The following is a 19,656-nucleotide window of genomic DNA, read 5'->3' on the forward strand; positions in this document are numbered from 1 at the left end:
GTTTTTGGTGAATTATCAAATCACCCAGGTGACTCAGCCCCCTATAGCCCAGATTTGGTACCTGTAAATTCTGAATTTTCCCAAAACTAAAATCACCTTTGAAAGGGAAGAGAATTCAGACTGTCAATGAGATTCAGGAAAATACAATGGGGTAGCTGATGGTGATTGAGAGAATTGTGCGAGGTCCCAAAGTGTCTCCTTTGAAGGGGACTGAGGTATCACTCTGCTATGCACAATGTTTCTTGTAACTTGTATCTTCAATAAATGTCTCTATTTTTCATTTCACATGCCTGGATCACCCAGGTAACTCAGTGACCCTACAGCCTAGATTTGGCACCCTGTAACTTTTGGCTTTACCCAAAGCTAAAATAACATTTTTTTAAAGAAAAAGCTTTATTTATTTTTAGAGAGAGGGAAGGGGTGGAGAGAGAGAGGGAGAGAAATATCAATGTGTAAGAGAAACAATGACTGGTTGCCTCTTGTATGTCCCTAACTGGGGACCGGGCTTGCAATCCAGGCATGTACCCTGACCAGGAATTGAGCCAGCAATCTGGCTCATAGGCCAACACTGAATACACTGAACGACAGTAGCCAGGGCCAAAATTACCTTTGAAGGGGAAGAGATTTCAGACCCTTGATGAGATTCAGGAAAATACAACAAGGCAGCTAATGGAGATGGGGAGAACTGTGTGAGGACTCCGTGTGCCTGCTTCGAAGGGGACTGAGGTGTCATTGTCCTGTGTGCAGTGTGTCTTGTGTCTTCTTCAGTAAATGTCTACATTTTATAGTACATCATGGCTGTTACTTTCTGGACAGATGTCATATGTCATGTTATTTTCTTTATCAAGAAATCCTGAGAGGTATGTGATCAAAAAACACTAGAAACTTAATTTCAAAATTTATAACCAGAACTGAACTGAATCAATATCAACAACTCATGATTAATTAACATGCTTGTAATCCTATAGCCACAAGTAAATGCAGCATGCTCTTAAAATTAAATACTGTTGATTTCACAGTATTGTTAATGCATCTATTATTTCCATCAGTTTAATACTTACTACAAGGACCAGGTTTTAAACAAATACAATTAACTGAAAATATAAGTACATTTAAAAAATACTGATGTGCTTTTGGTTCATCTTTATACAGTTAAGTCCACATATTTCATTTTATTAGTTAAGTCAAATAAACATAAAGATTCAGCTAATAATCTACAAATACACAAAAATTTAAAATGCAATTATTTGACTATTATCAAGGTGTTTTCATTGAGGAAAAAATATTAATACATATTTATTACAGATAAACTACTTTAAAATTTGAATACCCAGGAATACGTTTTTCTTATGCACTGGAAAATTTAAATAATACCTTATTAATTAATATGTCAGGTAGCAAAAACAAGTACTGCTGCTTCAAAACCCAGCCACGTATTCACATGTTGATTTCACTTACTAATGTAAATTGTTCATAGACTTGAATTAGGTCCTCCATTTTGTACTGTTCTAGCACCACAAAATTATCCAAATTTCCACTTGTTTTTCGTGCACAGTCTTGGCAATGTACTATGTATGTCTTTTGAGAATTGCTTTCATTTGTAACAAAAAGCAGATCAAAAACTTCCACCTATTTCATAAAGAAAAAAAAATGCAGAATAGAGATAGCTCAATTTATTCTACCACTTTTGTATAACTATGAAATTCAACTATATGTGAAATTGTGGGTTGTCATGTTTTCACTGCACCTACCTGAAGGCTAATGTTACACATTTAAAAACTGACCTAAAGAAAGTAAATACTCATCATAATCACTGGTTAAAAGTCTATTTTTATTTTACCCAAAATATAAAATGAAAATAGGTAAGTCATTATTTTTTACGTTAACTTCTCTATAACAGTATTCAGTGTTCTGTGTTTGGATATGTGTCTCTTCTTACATTAAAATAGCAACTATATACTATTCATTTTTGGACCTTTAGAGCATATGATTGTGTTTAATGTTTAACCAAAGCTCAAAGCTTAAGAAAAACAAAGAAAGAAAACCACTGGAATGAATGTAAGCATATTATTTTCAAAAGCTGAAAATTCATAGATCAGTACCAACAAATATTCAGTTCTAAGACTCATATATTAAGGAAATAGTACAGAACTAGTGATCATTAATTATTATACAAAGTAAATATATCTTATGCAGGAAGAATAAGCAGTTGCAAAGGCTAAGCCAGGATAATGGATAATATAGATGTATCACTTGTTTTCAAATACCGAAATGACACATTATTTATCCAAAGTGTAACACCTAATCAGAATTGGTTTTGTAGTATAATACTAAACTCTGGTGAACTTATACAACATTGAAATTCAGCAAATGTATTTAATGGGTTTATCTCAGAAGCACACAGATTCAAGTTTAGTGTGAAGTTTTAATTGCCTAGCATATGGTCATCAGACTTCTTCACGAGTAATACAAATTCAATATCTGAAATTATTCTTTGAATAGTTCTGCTAAAATTCTACAGTGTATAAGGTTTCCTATTACTACTGATAAAAAGTGACATAGTTTGGTGATCTCAGCTGAAAGTTTTGGAATTTTTCTTTTTAACATGTTTTACTGACAATGCTATTACAGTTGTCCACTTCCTCCCCTTTATTCCCCTGCACCCCCCCTCCCACCAGCATTCCTCCACCTTATTTCATGTCCATGGGTTGTACATACTAAGTTCTTTAGCTTCTCCATTTTTAATACTATTCTTAACCCCCCATATTTTCTACCTACCATTTATGCTTCTTATTCCCCCTAAGCCTCCCTCCCTTCCCTGTTGTTAACCCTCCATGTGATCTCCATTTCTGTGGTTCTGTTCCTGTTCCAGTTGTTTGCTTGGTTTGTTTTTGCTTTAGGTTCAGTTGTTGATAGTTGTGAGTTTGTTGTCATTTTTACTATTCATAGTTTTAATCTTCTTTTTCTTAGATAAGTCCCTTTAACTTTCATATAATAAGGGCTTGGTGATGACTTCCTTGAACTTGACCTTATCTGGGAAGCACTTGATCTGCCCTTCCATTCTAAATGAAAGCTTTGCTGGATACAGTCATCTTGGATGTAGGTCCTTGCCTTTCATGACTTGGAATACTTCTTTCCAGCCCCCTCTTGCCTGCAAGATCTCTTTTGAGAAATCACTAGATAGTTTTATGGGAACTCCTTTGTAGGTAACTGACTCCTTTTCTCTTGGATTCTCTCCTCTTTAATCTTGGGTAATGTAATTATGATGTGCCTTGGTGTGTGCTTCCCTGGGTCCAACTTCTTTGGGGCTCTGAGCTTCCTAGACTTCCTGGAAGTCTATTTCCTTTGCCAGATTGGGGAAGTTCTCCTTCATTATTTCTTCAAATAATGTTTCCACTTACTGCTCTTCCTCTTTTCCTTCTGGCACCCCTATGATTTGGATGTTCGAACATTTGATGTTGCCCTGGAGATTCCTAAACCTCTCATTTTTTTCTGAATTCTTTCTTCATTCTGTTCTGGTTGAATGTTTATTTCTTCCTTCTGGTCCAAATCGTTGATCTGAGTCTTGGTTTCCTTCCCATCACTGTTGGTTCCCTGTACATTTTCTCTTATTTCACTTTTCATAGCCTTCACTTTTCCCTCTATTTTGTGACCACACTCAAGCATTTCTGTGAGCATCCTGATTACCAGTGTTTTGAACTATGCATCGGGTAAGGTGGCTATCTATTTGTCCCTTGGTTGCATTTTTTTCTGGAGCTTTGATCCTGTTCTTTCATTTGGGTCATGTTTTTTTGTTGTTTGGCGGGGGGTGAGTGCACCTGTTTGGTAGTAAGGGGAGGAGCCTTAGGTATTTCACAGGACAGGACAACCCATGTTGCTGCATTATGAAAATGTATGTGGGGGAGGGGTCCAAGAGGGAACAGTGCCACTTGCTCTGCTCTCTGCTGGCTTTAGGCCCTTCTGGTGCTGATTCCTGGGTGGATGGGTTGGTGTATGTTCTATGATCATGTGGGTCTCTTCAATGAACTCTCCTGTGAGGCCAAGAGTTTCTCCTGCTGCCTCAACACCAATAGGTTTTTTCAGTCAGAAGTTCTGTGTCTTTTATTTTCCCATGCTAAAACCCTGGATTGCTTGGTGTCTTGCTACCCAGTTGTTTGTCCCGGTTTATCTGCATGCAAATGTGGATGCAGTCACTCCCTTGCCTAGAGTGGTCCCTACCTGGCTGCTCATCTCCACCCCTCATCCAGGGCTGTATGAATGTTTCTTCTTTAACTCCTTGGTTGTCAGACTTCCATAGAGTTTTATTTTCTGGAAGTTCTGATTGTGTGTTTTTTTAAAATATATTTTATTGATTATGCTATTACAGTTGTCCTATTTCCCCCTTCTCTCCCCTCCACCCTGTACCCCCCCTCCCACCCACATTTCCCCCTTTAGTTCATGTCCATGTGTCATACTTATGAGTTCTTTAGTTTCTACATTTCCTGTACTATTCTTGCCCTCCCCCTATCTATTTTCAACCTACATTCTATACTACTTATTCTCTATACCTTTTCCCCCTCTCTCCTCCTCCCACCCCCCTGCTGCTAACCCTCCATTTCTGTGGTTCTGTTCCTGTTCTATTTGTTTGCTTAGTTTCTTTTGGTTTTGCTTTAGGTGTGGTTGTTAATATTTGTGAGTTTGCTGTCCTTTTACTATACATGTCTTTTATCTTCTTTTCTTAGATAAGTCCCTTTAGCATTTCATAAAATAAGGGCTTGGTGATGATGAACTCCTTTAACTTGACCTTATCTGAGAAGCACTTTATCTGCCCTTCCATTCTAAATGAGAGCTTTGCTGGATAGAGCAGTCTGGGGTGTAGGTCCTTGTCTTTCATGACTTGGAATATTTCTTTCCAGCCCCTTCTTGCCTGTAAGGTCTCTTTTGAGAAATCAGCTGACAGTCTGACGGGAGCTCCTTTGTAGGTTACTGTCCCCTTACCTCTTGCTGCTTCTAGGATTCTCTCCTTTGTTTTTACCTTGGCTAATGTAATTATGATGTGCCTTGGTGTGTTTCTTCTTGGGTCCAACTTCTTGGGGGCTCTCTGAGCTTCCTGGATTTCCTGGAAGTCTATTTCCTTTGCCAGATTGGGGAAGTTCTCCTTCATTATTTGTTCAAATACGTGCTCAATCTGTTGCTTTTCCCCTTCCGATTCTGGTACCCCTATAATTCGGATATTGGAACGTTTAAAGGTGTCTTGGATGCTCTTAATCTTTTCCTCAATTTTTTGAATTCTTATTTTATCATGCTTTCCTGCTTGGTTGATGCCATCTTCCTTCTGGTCCACTGTATTGTTTTGAGACTCATATTCCTTCCTTTCACTATTGGCTCTCCTCCGCGTGTCTTCCTGCATCTGTTTTATGGTAACCTGCATCCTTTCATCTAAATTTCATCCAAAATCAACCAGTTCTGTGAGCTTTCTGATCACCAGTGTTTTGAACTGCACATCTGATAGACTGGCTAATTCTTGGTCGCTCAAAAGGATGAGTCCTGGGGGACTGATTTGCTCTGTTGAAAACATGTTTTTTTTTTCCCCCTCTCTCCTTTCCTTTTTCCGGTCTGGTTGCTCTTGTTAAGGTGGGGGGCGGAGCCTTAGGTGCTCACCGGGGCTGGGCACCCCAGTCGCTAGATTGTGACGTTATATGTGGGGGTGGGGCGGGGGCGGGGCGGGGCGGGAGAAAACAATGGCGGTAGTTCCGTTCCTCTGGACTCAGACCCTTGTCTGGGCTTCTGGGCTGCGAGTTCTGCCCTGGTCCACAATCGCTACCCCTCTGGGTCTGCCAGCCGCAGCTTGCGTACTCAGGGATCACCAGTGCCTTCTTGCGCCCCGGATGGCTTTTGTGCCGATTTCGGGCCAAACCTTCTCCCGACCTCTGCGCGCTGCCAACCCGAGCCAGCCCTGAGCCTCCCGGCTCGTCTTCTCCTACCAGTCCGGATGAACATGTGTACTTCAACTTCTTGGCTGCCTGACTTCCATTCAGATAAATCCTCTGCCGGATCTGGGTGTTATTCTGATAGTAAATTACTGTTGTAAATTATTGGTTTTCTAATCTTGGTTGTACGAGGAGGTACGGTGCGCCCACCTATTCCTCCATCTTGCCGGAAGTCCCTGATTGTGTTTTGTTTTTAAATTTGTTGTCCTTTTGGCTGTGTGAGAAGGCAGTGCATCTGTCTATGTCTCCACCTGGGCTCGAAGTTCCATATTCATTCTGAAAATTTTCAACTTGCCATCATTTCCCATCTGATCAAGTAACCTGCTGATTTTACTTTTTTTCTTTAAAGATTTTACTTATTTATTTTTAGAGACAGAATGAGAGTGAGAGAAAGATCCGTATGTGGTTGTCTCTTGTGTGAGTCTCGCCTCCCCATCCCCAAGACCTGTCCTGCAACCTACTTTAGTTTGGAGGCCCATGCTCAATCCACTGCACCACACCAGTTAGGGAGGATTTCACTTTCTAAGCACTTATAAACTTCCTTTGTTTTATATTCCTAAATTATGTATTAGTCTGGGCATTTAGTTAATTCCATAAGAAAACTCCAATAGTCTCCAACTTGACCTCTCTGCTCTACCTGTATCAGCTCCAATTATCACCCTCCATTTCCTGAATCATATTTTCACTTATTATTTTGCTCAAAACTTTTAATGAGATCAATGATCTCAGGATAAAAATCTTAAACTGAATTCAAGATGCTTTGCATATTATATAACATCTATTTTTACAGGCTTCTGAGAATATGAAGTCCATTTTCTGGCCATATTGCCCTATTAGACCTTATTGCACATGTTACTTATTTCCCCAACACTACACTGTTCCTAAAGACTACTGCTTTATAAACCTCCAATTATAGCCACATTTTGTCCGCTGAAGTCAAATTCATTTTTTAAGGAGGGATTCAAATGTTAATATGTCTATAGACTTTCGGAAATATTATTAGAAGAATTGTTTTCCTTAACTTTTGTGTCATAGTGTATACATATCCACCTTCATATTTGTAAGTCTCATGGGCATTACAGTTAGTTGTTTATGATAGGTCTTCTAGTAGAAGTGCAACATATGATCTTACATAGGACATACCACATGTATATGTCTACACTTTTTGTAAGCCTTGGCTAAGACACAAAAATCAACAAATACGGAAAGAACTTCATGCAGATCTGCTTAGATCTGTATAGAATAATCTCTTAAGGAACTACTGCATGAATGCTTCTGTATAAGATATTGTACTTCTAAGTTACTATGCAATCATATAAACATTTAATACAATGGCAGTAACAATTTCAATGTAAGGCATTATATAACTTTATAGGTAAATTTATAATAAAAAACATAGAGAATCTACAATGAAACTACTCTCAATAAGAATGGTTACCTCACAAATGTTGCAGTAATGTGCTGGTTCATCATTTGTCCGCCCATGCCATATAATCTCTTTTCCTGCAGCAATGAGAGCTTCCCTCAGTGTCTGACATTGCTTTAGGATTTTCAAAAGGCAATACCTATTATGAAGGAAAATCATTCATAGCATCAAATGAATACTGAATATTCTTAAAATAAAAGATAACTCAATAAGAAATGATTTTTAGAATTTTGCTTCTATAGTGTATTGACATGAAAATTTCCTCATCAATTTTTGATTTGTAACAGCTGTAGCAATGGCAAATTAAAGCAGGAAAAGTTGAAAATTGATATTTGAATATAAAAACAAAATCATCTTAGTCTACAAAAACTCAACTATTATTTAAAGTCATGTTCCTAATTATTTGCTCTGATTTAGGCAAGTGAAAACAAATTTTCTAAAGATGAAAAGCTTAGCCCTGGCTGGCATAGCTCAGTGGATTGAGCTCGGGCTGGGAACCAAAGTGTCGCAGGTTCAATTCCCAGTCAGGGTACATGCCTGGGTTGCAGTCCATGTCCCCAGTGGGGGCCATGTGAGAGGCAACCACACATTGGTTCTCTCTCCTTCTCTAAAAATAAATTAATAAAATCTTTTTAAAAAATGAAGAGCTTAAACCTCTTCATCTTTAAAATATGTGGTCTGATTCCAGGCTTGACTGCTTCATTGTTTTTTTTTTTTAAATATTTTATTTATTGTTAGAGAGAGGGGAAGAGAAGGAGAAAGAGAGGGAGAGAAACACCCATGTGTGGTTGCCTCTCATATACCCACTACTAGGTAACTGACCTACAATCCAAGCTTTTGCTCTGACTGGGAATAGAACCAGCAACCCTTTGCTCTGTAGGCAGGTGCTCAATCCACTGAGCCACACCAGCCAAGGTTGGATCTCCTTTCTTTCTTTTCTTTTTTTTTTAAAGATTTTATTTATTTATTTTTAGGGAGGGAGGGGAGGGGGGGAGAGAGAGAGAGGGAGCGAGGGAGAGAGAGAGAGAGAAACATCAATGTGCGGTTGCTGGGGGTTATGGCCTACAACCCAGGAATGTACCCTGGCTGGGAATCGAACCTGGGACACTTTGGTTCCCAGCCCACGCTCCATCCACTGAGCTACGCCAGCCAGGGCTGGATCTCCTTTCTTTATAGTAAGGTAAGGAGGCATACATTTCTAGGCAGACACTCACAAATAGCATTACTTACATAATTAATTTTAACATCCTCAGACCATAGCAGAAAATTATTTAATGGTTATTACAGGACAGGATATTAATTATAGTACTAAAGAGAAAGTATTATTTGTTCAGTTTTAATTTGAAGGTAGTATAATGCAATCTTTAATTTACATTAACACAAACTTCCCACAATGTACTTTTCTTACACTAATACTTCTGATGTCAACAATATAGTGAATTTTCACAATGTTAGTATTTGTATGATTCTGTTACTGGTCAGAACTGTCTGCTAAAGTTTCCATGAATATATAAATATCTGAAGTTCTCCTTTAAAGGCAGAGTTGCACTAGGTGTATATGGTACATTTCAACTCTAAAATTATTGTAAAAAGCAAGAAACTGGTTTAATAAAAATGTTAAGGTTTGTGGATATTCTAAGTCCCTGGAGTCAGAACAGACATTAAGTGGGAGTTCTTTGACATATTTATTATATTGCTGTCAACTTATATTTGGTTACTAAATGAGTAAATAAATTTTACAATATGATTAGTAATAAAGGAATGAGTTTTCTTTATTTTATGTACCTGTGCTACTTCTACTTGTGATGTTAAGCTATTTTTAAAAATGAAAACCCATTCGTGATTGATTAAGTGCCAGCCTGTGAACTGAAGGGTCACTGGCTTGGTTCTGGGTTAGGGCATATGCCTGTGTTGTGGGAGAAAGGCAACCAATTCAGTTATCTCTCACACAACAGTGATTCTTTCTCCTTCCTTTTCCTTTTATCTAAAAAATAAATAAAAGAAAACATACAAATAAATATGGGATAAAATGATGTCAAGACATATGCAATCTTGTTAATTGATTTAAAAATTTAAAGGGTATGAATAATGGCCCCATTGGTTTGGCTCTGTTAGTTGGAACATTGTCTCATACACCAAAGGTTATGGGTTTGATTCCCTGTCAAGGCACATGCCTAGGATTCAGGTTAGTTCCCAGTTGTGGTATGTGTAGGACCCAATTGATGTTTCTCTCCCACCCTACCCTTTTCTGTAAAATCAGTAAACATGTCTTTGGGCAAGGACAAAGAGTATCAATAATATCAAATCACTATATTCTCTATATTTTGTTCTCTTCACTTTATGCAAACATTCTCATCCATTTGAACTGTCAAATCACACTGTTTGTCCCAAACACTTACCTACAGTATTAGAAAAATTACCTAATTCTTTGTAGTTAGTATTATTCAGCTTTTTGCTTAAGAAATAAGCTTACATTTCCGACAGTACTGATTATTTTGCCAAATGGATAATAGGTTACATTAGCTAGTTTTAGTTTCATATGAAAAGATGTATATAATATGCTAAAAGAAATGGAGCTTCATTTGTTAATAGTAAACAGAAAACACGGTTAAGTCTTCTTTTGAAATCAAAGGTAGAGAATTACTTGCCCTGGTAGTGGAATCTTAAATACCGAGAATGTGCCAATTTTTATCTTACAATAACTTAACTGCCTCCAGCCTCTGATAAATAAATGTTCATAAACTTTGCAGTCAATACATATTGATATAGTAACCCTAATAAAGACAGAACATATTAGTATAAAATAAAAAGAGCAAAAAGGTAAAAATATTATTTACCTTTGAAAAAAGATTTTGTAGTCTAATGTGGCCGGCCATATATTTCATAATCATCAGGGCCATTATGAAATAGATTCCCAAAGCCTTTGAATTTTATTAAGGAGATACACAGCCTTGAAAATCCCTTTCTAGGTATCCCAAGTGATTCTTATGATCTGCTTGATCATATAAACTAGTATGAACTAGTGAAGTCCTTACTTTTTGTATGCAAAAATTTCAACGGTTTAGTTTTAGAAGGCACACTGATACCACCTTTGCAATTTTTTTAAAGAGGACCCCAATAAATCAGAGCCAACTTCAAGGTAATGTATTAAAGCTGAGAGACTAGGCAGATTGTCTGGATTTAAATGATAGCTTCATTTTTGCATGCCTGAGTTCCTATATCTGTAAAAAGCAGATAATGCTATATATTAGATTAGGTAAAAATATGAATACCACCCCCAAGGATGTCCATATCCTAATCCCCAGAACATGTAAATATGTTGTATTACATGGCAAAGGAAAGTAATGTAGCAAACATTACTATAGAATTAAGGTTGCTAATCTAATGGCCTGACATATACACTATTCTGTATTATATGATTAGGTTCAATGTTATAAAATGATTCTTGGAGTACAAAAGACAGGTAGAAGAATGAGTATTAGAAAGATTCCAAATAAGAAACACATGACTGGGCGTTGTTGGCTTTAAAGGTAGAAGGCTACATGGAAGCAAAGAAATATGGAAAACAAGAAGAACCTAAAACAAGCAAAAAACCTGATTATTTTCTGTTGCTGCACAAAAAAAAAACACAGCTCTGCAAATTTCTTTCTGTTAGCTCAGTAAGACCCATTTTACACTTCTGACACTCAGAACTTATGTTAAATTTGTCAATTTTCTGAATAAACTATATCTCATTTTATGTTTTCCCCTCTTTTGTCAAATGTTGACTGTAGAGACATGGGCTTATTTCTCAGCTTTCTATTCTGTTCCATTTATCTGTATGTCTGTTGTTATGCCAGTACTAGGCTGTTTTGATTATGGTAGCATTGCAGTAAATGAGGTAATTTGATATCAGGTAGTGCTACTCCTCCAAATCTTTCCCCCCTCAAGATTCCTGTTGCTATTCTGTATCTTATGTGGTTCCATGTATTTTTTTTTGTAATGTTTGTTCTACTTCTCTGAAATAGGCTGTTGGTATCTTTGTAGAAATTGCATTAAATCTATAGATTGCTTTGGGTAGTGTGGAGAGCCTAATGAGATTAATTCTTCCAATCCATAAACACTTCTATCTTCAACTTCTTTCTTCACTGTCTTATAATTTTTGGAGTACAGGTCATTTACATTGTTGGTTATATTAACTCCTATGTATTTTATTACTATTACTATTATTTTAATCCTCACCCAAGGATATGTGTATTGTTTTCTGAGAGAGAGAGAGAGAGAGAGAGGGAAGGAGAGAGAGGGAGAGAGATGGGGAGGGAGAGAGATATCAGTTGGTTGCTTCCTGTGTCTTGATCAATAATCTAACCAGTAACCTAGGCATGTGCCCTGACTAGGATCAAACCTACAACTTTTGGTGTAAATAATGACTGTCCAATCACCTAAGACATCCTGGCAAGGCTGTATTTTATTATTATTATTTTTAAGATTTTGTTTATTTTTAGAGAGAGGGGAAGAAAGGGACAAACAGAGGAAGAAAAACATCAGTGTGTGGTTGTGTCTTATGTGCCCCCTACTGGGGACCTGGCCTGCAACCCAGGCATGTGCCCTGAACAGAAATTGAAACAGTGACCTTTTGGTTCATGGAGGTACACTCAACCACCTGAGTCATGCCGACCAGGGTGAAATTGTTCTATGTACATCCACGTGCTTTCACCCTCCTATTGCTATTGTTTCTCCCTATCCCCCTAATTAAAAATACATAAAGACAAAAATATGTAGAGAATGTTTTAAAATCTCCAGGATTTCCTTGGCTGGTGTGGCTCAGTGAATTGAGCACCAGACTAAGAACCAAAGGTTTGCTGGTTTGATTCCCAGTCAGGGCACATGCTTGGGATGCAGGCCAGATTTCCAGTAGGGGGCGTGCAAGTTGCATCTACATACTGATGTTTCAGTCTCTTTCTCTCACCCTTCTGATCTCTAAAAATAATTAAATAAAATCTTAAAAAAAAAATAGTAAGAATAAAAGTAAAATCTCCAAAGCTCCAATAATTTCCTTCTATTTAGTCAGCACTCAAATAGTGTATTCACTAAATTAAAGGTATGAGAAATAAATACTGTTGGCTGATGGAGGTACATTTTCAGAGGTGGCTGAATGACTCTGGTTAACAGTTTCAGAGTGGTGACAGAAATGGTGCTAATCAAATATTAGACAACCAAGGGTTGAAGTAGAGTTCTGAAATTAGAGTAAAGATAATTATTATTCAGAAGGATTGCACATTTTCTAAGCAATTATTAAAAATACAAAACCCATCCTCAGCCCTGGCTGGCGTAGCTCAGTGGATTGAGCTCAGGCTGTGAACCAAAGCGTCGCAGGTTCAATTCCCAGTCAGGGCACATGCCTGGGTTACAGGCCACGGCCCCCAGCAACCGCACATTGGTGTTTCTCTCTCTCTCTCTCCCTCCCTTCCCTCTCTAAAAATAAATAAATAAAATCTTAAAAAAAAACAAACAAAAACACAACCCACAAAACCCATCATGATTAGTGGGGCCCAGTGGGTTAGAGCATCATCCAACATACCAAAAGATTGTGGATTTGATTCCCAGTCAGGGCATACATGTAGGATGAGTGTTTACCCCCTTGCTTGGTATGCATATGGAGGTAAACCTATCAATGTTTCTCTCTCTCCCCCCTCACTCTAAAATCAGTATGTATATATCCTTGGGTAAGAACTAAAAATAATAAAAAACCAAAAAGAAAAAAATCAAGCTGAACTGGAGTGATGATAAATGCATACATTCAGTAACATTTTAAAAAATATGTAAGAATAGTTTGAATAAAATCTATTTTCACTTATTTAAGTGGAAAAGAACTTAAATTTGTATATTCAAGTTCAATACTAAGATGATTGTCACAAGAAAGCAATGCAATTTAAATTGCCACTGTACAAATAATTAGGAACATCCCAGTTCATGGAAGGCAAGTCATAGCTTGCCATGTATCCAATATTGAGAAGGAAACTCTTGAACTATAAAGGGGTCTACAAAGGTGTAAAGAATAATAAGCATTAGAGAAGAAGACGGACAGAAGTGAGATATTTTTTTAAAAAGACTGTATTTACTTATTTTTGGAGAGAGGAGAGGGTGGGAGAAAGAGAGGGAGAGAAACATCAGTGTGTGGTTGCTGCTTAAGTGCCCTCCACTGCAGACCTGGCCTGCAATCCAGGCATATGCCCTGACTGGGAATTGAACTGGCAACCCTTTGGTTCATAGTCCAGCACTCAATCTATTGAGCCACAGCAGCCAGGGGAGTGACAGATGTTTTAAAATTGAGAAAAAGATAAGAACAACACAGCTTGATAACAATCTGTCCTTGGTTCCTTTTCCCTCATATTACTATCTATGAATAAGCTCTAAAGGTTATGCTTCACAAGAGTTCATAGTATGATTCATTCTCTCTACTCCCACTGCTGCAATGTTACTCTAAGTTAGTGCAGGTTATCGCACTTGCATTCTATTTTCTCTAGGTCTAACCTTGTACCTTATTTGCCATAAGGTAACATATTCATATCTTTAAAATACAAAAAAGGATCTAGCCCTTTCCTTCTTTAAATCTAATAGTAGCCTATATTTCTCAGAATCAGTATCTAAAGATCTTACCATACCTATAAATCCATGTATAATTTGGTACTGGAATGTTTATTTAAAATCATTACACCTAATTTATTCCTTTCCTTCATTCTACTACAGTTACATTGGACTTTCTGTCCTGTAAGTACACAAAAGCCTTTCACTTGTTTGGAGGCTGGGAGTCAATAAAATGTTTCTATGATCAGATCTATGGTTGTCTCATTTTCATTGCTTAGATGCAGGCATAGAAAACATGTTCTCAGACTATACTTTTATAGACAGCATTCTCTATACTTCTAACCAGAAGAATATACTGCCCTGTTTAATATTACTCATATTACCTAACAGTTACCTATTTATCTATGAGCCAATCTGTTTGTTTGGCAGAGATTTTGTTTTATACACTGAAGTACCTACTCTCACTGCCAAGAACAGTGTCTGGCATAGAGTTTTGGTTCTCAAACATCTGTTGAATGCAATTCATTTTGCATAAATCTTACTAACATTTAGAGTTCTGGGAGGAAACATTACAGTTTTCAAGAAACTAACTTGAAGTAGTAAGCACAACAAAAAAAAAAAACAAGTGACCACAAACTGTGTGAGTTTATTAGAAATTATGAACTCTGAGTAGGAGTTTTGACTACATGTTTTCCCCAACTTTTCAAATTTCATACATCTACTGTATGAGTTAAACCAGTGTTTATATGTTTTTATTAAGTCCTTTCAGTGTATACATAAACTGAAATGAGTTACTAGTAAAATAGCACATAGGTACATTACCGTGGCATCCCAATTTTCCTACAGATACCTTGGGTAGAGGAAAATTTTGATTTTAGAGTAGAAATTATTTATAATAAAACAGCATTATTTAAAAATTTCATTACTGATTTATAGAGAGAGGGCAATGGAGGGAGGAAGAGACAGAAACATGAGTGCGAGGGAGGAATATCAACCAGTTGCTTCTGATATGTGGCCCAAATGGGGTCCAAACCCACAACCCAGGCATGTGCCCTGATCAGAAATTGAACTGGAGACCTTTTCTTTGCAGGATGATGCTCAACCAAGCCTTAGGGGTTAGAACAAGCCAGCAGTGTTTTCAAGTAATCAAAATTTACATTAATACATATACACGGAAATCAAAATTTACATTAATACATATACACTTAAATTAATACATATACATTTGAAAGTTTCAAAACTGAAAAGGACTTAATAAAAACATACAAATACTGGTTTAACTATTAAGACAGAAATTTCCCAAACTTGTTTGACAACAATTATTTTTTGATGATTGATAGTGAAGGGGAAGAGAACAATTTGGAGAAAAACTACTAAATGACACTGTGTAAACATGCATACTAAATGGACATAATAAATGGAAGAGAAACTAGGCTAACAAATGATAAGCTACTAGAATATATATATATTCAAATTATTGCTCTATTACATTTGAAGTGAATAGGCCAGGAAGCTAAGAGAAGGATGATTAAATTAGAGCAGACAGAAAATTTTACTGTTTTAGTTAAATCACTATTCTGAATGTTAAATTTATGAGATTAAAAATTTTTTTAAATTTATTTATTTTTAGACAGAGGGCAAGGGAGGGAGAGAGGGACAGAAACATCAGTGTGTGGTTGCCTCTTATGCACGTGTTACTGGGGACCTGGCCCACAACCCAGGCATGTGCCCTGACTGGGAATTGAATTGGTGACCCTTTGGTTCGCAGGCTGGTACCCAATTCAGCCACTGAGACACACCAGCCAGGGCAATTTATGAGATATTTATATTATATTGTCATTGTCTGTTGATGCAGGCAAACTTCTAGTACCAAAAAGTGTTCAAGTCCTGGGAAATCAGTTTGGTCAGAGGTTAAGGGAAAGCACAGACATATGAATTTAGTGTAGACTCACGTATGCCTTAATTCCTCTCTATTCCATAATCACAGTCTATTTGCAAAGAAAATAAATGTATATATACATATGTTCCTTATGGAAGAAAATATTTTTAACATGTCAAAATTTTAGCACTGTTTTATTGTTTCAGGTCGGCTGACATATTCTTCATCGGGGAAACAATATTGATTAACACTCCTCATTATACTTGTCTACACCCACAAAGAAAGAAACTATAGCAGTTTGGAAAGCACTTACTTAATCATTTCAAAAAGCCTGGGATCAGAGACTTTAATATTCCGAGCCATATTCCAAGAAAGATGAACCATAGGTACTAATGACTTCACATTTTGCAATTTGTTCCATTCATATCGTTCCACTGCCAATTTATACTGGCAGGCTAGGAGAAAAAAAGTTCTTAAGTTATAAAGTAACCCAAAGTAATGAAAGATATCACCTCTTAGGTGGTAAGTTTAACACCAATTCTGAAAATCTCAAGATACTAAAAAGATTGTTTTACAGTAGTAATAGTTTTAAAAGGATTTATCATGTAAAGAACACTTAATAGTGTTCTGCATTGTCCAGGGTTTTTATTCCTTATTTCATTTCACTGTTTCAAACAAAGCCTTATGGATTTTAACAACTTGCATTTTGTAGAGTAAAAACCCCCAACAACAAATGAGACTCTGAAAGTTTCAAAACATTTGACTGAAGTTGTAATATTTAACAAAGGAAAAAGTAAGGAGGTATCAGTCAGGTCTTTCTTGAATTAAAGGCCAGATTGTTTACATTGAGTGCATTAAGCAATTTCATACACTATGGCTGTGCATATAACATACCAAACTAAAAATTTTGAATAACAGTTCTGCTTTGCTTTTGCACATAAAAAAATTCCTTTATGAAAACACAAAAGACTCTGGTATCAAAAGACTATCCTTTGTGTCTACAAAACACACATTTGTTACTAGCCCAAAAATCTATTCTTGGATATACAATTCTTTGTTTTTGTTTCTTTCTCTTTTTTTAAAAAAATCTTTGCCCAAGGATATATTTATTGATTATAGAGGGGGAGGGAGGAGGAGGAGAAGGGGAGAGAGAAATACTGATATAAGAGAGAAAGATTAATTGCTTGTTTCTTGTACACACCCTGACCAGGGATCCAACCCGCAAGGTTTTGGTGTATAGAAGGATGCTCCAATCAACTTAGCCACTGTGCCAGGGCTGGATACCCATTTCTTAATTTGAATAAACTCCCTGTACTAAGAACATTTTCCTAGCAGACATAATCTTTCAATTTTTAGTGAGTTATTTTTCATCACAGAAAAAATTTACATTAAAAAAATCCTTTAAAATGTAAAATCTGTTAATGGACTATTTGAAATACCTGTAAGTGGACCAACATTCCAAGCAATGTTGTTGCACCAGCCAACAGCTTGAACCCAGTGCACAGTGCCTGCATTTATCCAGACCAAATCACCAGGTCTTTGAATAAACCTATATACAGGAACATTTGCTTCATAAAGCTCTTCAAGGTTGGGCCACCAAGAACTCATGAGAAAATTCAAATTATTTCTGAAAAATAAATGTAATAAAAGTTGTTGTTCAATATTTCATCAATATGTGTGAATTTCAAAAAAAAAAAAAATTAAAAGATGTTCTCAGTATTTCATTAAAACTTAGCATTTCAGTAAGAACTACATTTCACAAAATGAAGGCTTCAAAACAAAATTAACAGCAGGTGAGAATAGGTAGATTTATTTAAAGATCTGTACAATATGCTTAAACTTATTTCTCAAAAATCCAATATTAAAAGTGTCATATAGTGTCTATAGACTGATTTTTAATTTGCTTTTAATAATGAGTGTTCTGATATATTTCTTTCTGAAGAAGCTCTTAATAATTAAAATCCTTGAGAAGGAAATTGAGAATGAAGACATCAGACTACTTAACTTCATAATCAGAATCACCATAGCAGATGTACAAATTAGAGACTTCCCTTGATTTAGCAATGGGCAGACTTTTTCTATCTTCCATTTTTCTCTAGGAATTTTGAGAATATCCCTGATATAACATGAACTACAACATCAGCACCATCAACAGAAACAGAACCAATTATTAAGCTTTAATTTTAAAGTCTCCTTCATGACATTATATAACTACATTAACATTTTTTCTATAAAGAATTTAATAACATACACTTAAGGTATTCCAAATTATCTTTCTCAAGAAGAAGAAGATCACATTATAAAACTTTTTTAGTATTTAAGAAATGTTTTTAATTTTTGTTTCCTCAAAATGTAATACAGTATGTCTTGGAGTTATCTATATGAAAACTTTCTCTCTTCCTTCACTCTCCTAAAATGGAAGACTTTTCTTGACATAAGTCTAGCATACGCTAATATATCAAGGAATAAAAAACTGGCATGCTTTTATAAGCTTTCAAATATTTCCAGTAAAATATAGTCAAAACAACAACAATAACAACAAAAAAACCAAGAAAGGAGGGAAGAGGGGAGGGGAGAGAGAGGAGAACAGGGAAACTGGAAACATAATAACAACTGTTAGCCATATTTCACCTAACACAACCAATAAAACTGGAGACAACTTGCCAGTTAAAAAAAAAAAAGGAAGAAAGGAAAGCCTACAAAGGTGAATAGATCAAGCAACTTTTTTTTACTAAATTTCAAAACAATAATTGATTTCAAAATAATTGTTTTGGACAACTGTAAAATTAAAATAGGGATAATAACATCGGAGGCAGTATCTTCATGAAAGATAAAATTACCCTGGAAAGATGAGAGGATAAGCGCCATTTTTGCAACTTTAATGAACCATTCTAACTTGATTTTTTTTTATTACTCTGAAATTCAAACATTTTCGATACCACCTGTCTTTTCCAATTATTTTTGGCCTAGTTCACCTGTCTATTTGAAGGCAAGAAAAGTTAAATCCTGAAAACGATCAGCTCTTACCCAGAAATAATAATAATGTATTGAACATGTAACAATTATTACATCTTTCTAACTTTAAGAAATAAATGTTCTCTGTAGCACAAGGAAGGCTTCCCATAATGACAATTCTTTTCCTTCCTTATTTTAGCTTCTAATTAGCTGATACATAGAATTCATGTAAAAGCAGGTTATTTTCCTAATAAATTAAAAAAAATTGACATTAATCTAAGGAAACTTTATACATAAGACCAAATTTAAAAAGTACTCAAGTCTTGCCAGCATGAGTAAATTTTGGAGTATTTTTTTTTACCACTACGATGTACTTTTTACAAAATATGTTGTTAAAGACCCATAACCTCATGAGTATTATGAGTATTTCATGCAATTTTTATTATAAGTAGATAATGTATAATATATAATTTACATTTCACACATACTAGTATATGAGTTACATGGTTACAATATCATTACCAACTATGAAAAATAGCAGGTAATTTTCTTGGTACTACACAATTGATAATTTTATGCTGATTTACAAAGGTACACACAGCTTGAGTCATTTACAAGGTATAAGGGTATTTAATTATAGAATTCTTATCACTTTCAATTCAACTGCAGCAAGTCTAATTATCTTTAAAGCACATTTACCAAATGAGTATGGATTCAAACACTAATTTTTTAAATGAACATAAGAAACAATTCACTTCCCCGTCTTCTGAATTCATGCCTGTTACTGCATGGACTGATTGCATGGCCTTTCACTTATCATTCCACATAACAATATACAAAATTTGAAATAAATTATTTAA

At 36.0% G+C, this 19,656-nt stretch overlaps 1 protein-coding gene across 14 annotated transcripts in view; it reads right to left on the reverse strand.

Annotated features, from left to right (window-relative positions):
* LOC114489888 (lysine-specific demethylase 6A-like) overlaps positions 1-19,656 on the reverse strand; it is a 245,469-nt gene that overhangs the window by 2,439 nt on the left and 223,374 nt on the right. For all 14 annotated transcript variants that reach the window (XM_036017236.1, XM_036017232.1, XM_036017234.1 and 11 more), the window contains 4 exons: positions 17,281-17,468; positions 16,155-16,296; positions 7,408-7,534; positions 1,459-1,629 (listed from right to left, as the gene is read on the reverse strand). In XM_036017236.1, coding sequence (XP_035873129.1) covers positions 1,459-1,629; positions 7,408-7,534; positions 16,155-16,296; positions 17,281-17,468 — 628 coding nt within the window. The remainder of the gene's footprint in view (positions 1-1,458; positions 1,630-7,407; positions 7,535-16,154; positions 16,297-17,280; positions 17,469-19,656) is intronic.

Source organism: Phyllostomus discolor, chromosome Y (assembly GCF_004126475.2).
Source record: "Phyllostomus discolor isolate MPI-MPIP mPhyDis1 chromosome Y, mPhyDis1.pri.v3, whole genome shotgun sequence".
Classification (NCBI taxonomy): domain Eukaryota; kingdom Metazoa; phylum Chordata; class Mammalia; order Chiroptera; family Phyllostomidae; genus Phyllostomus; species Phyllostomus discolor.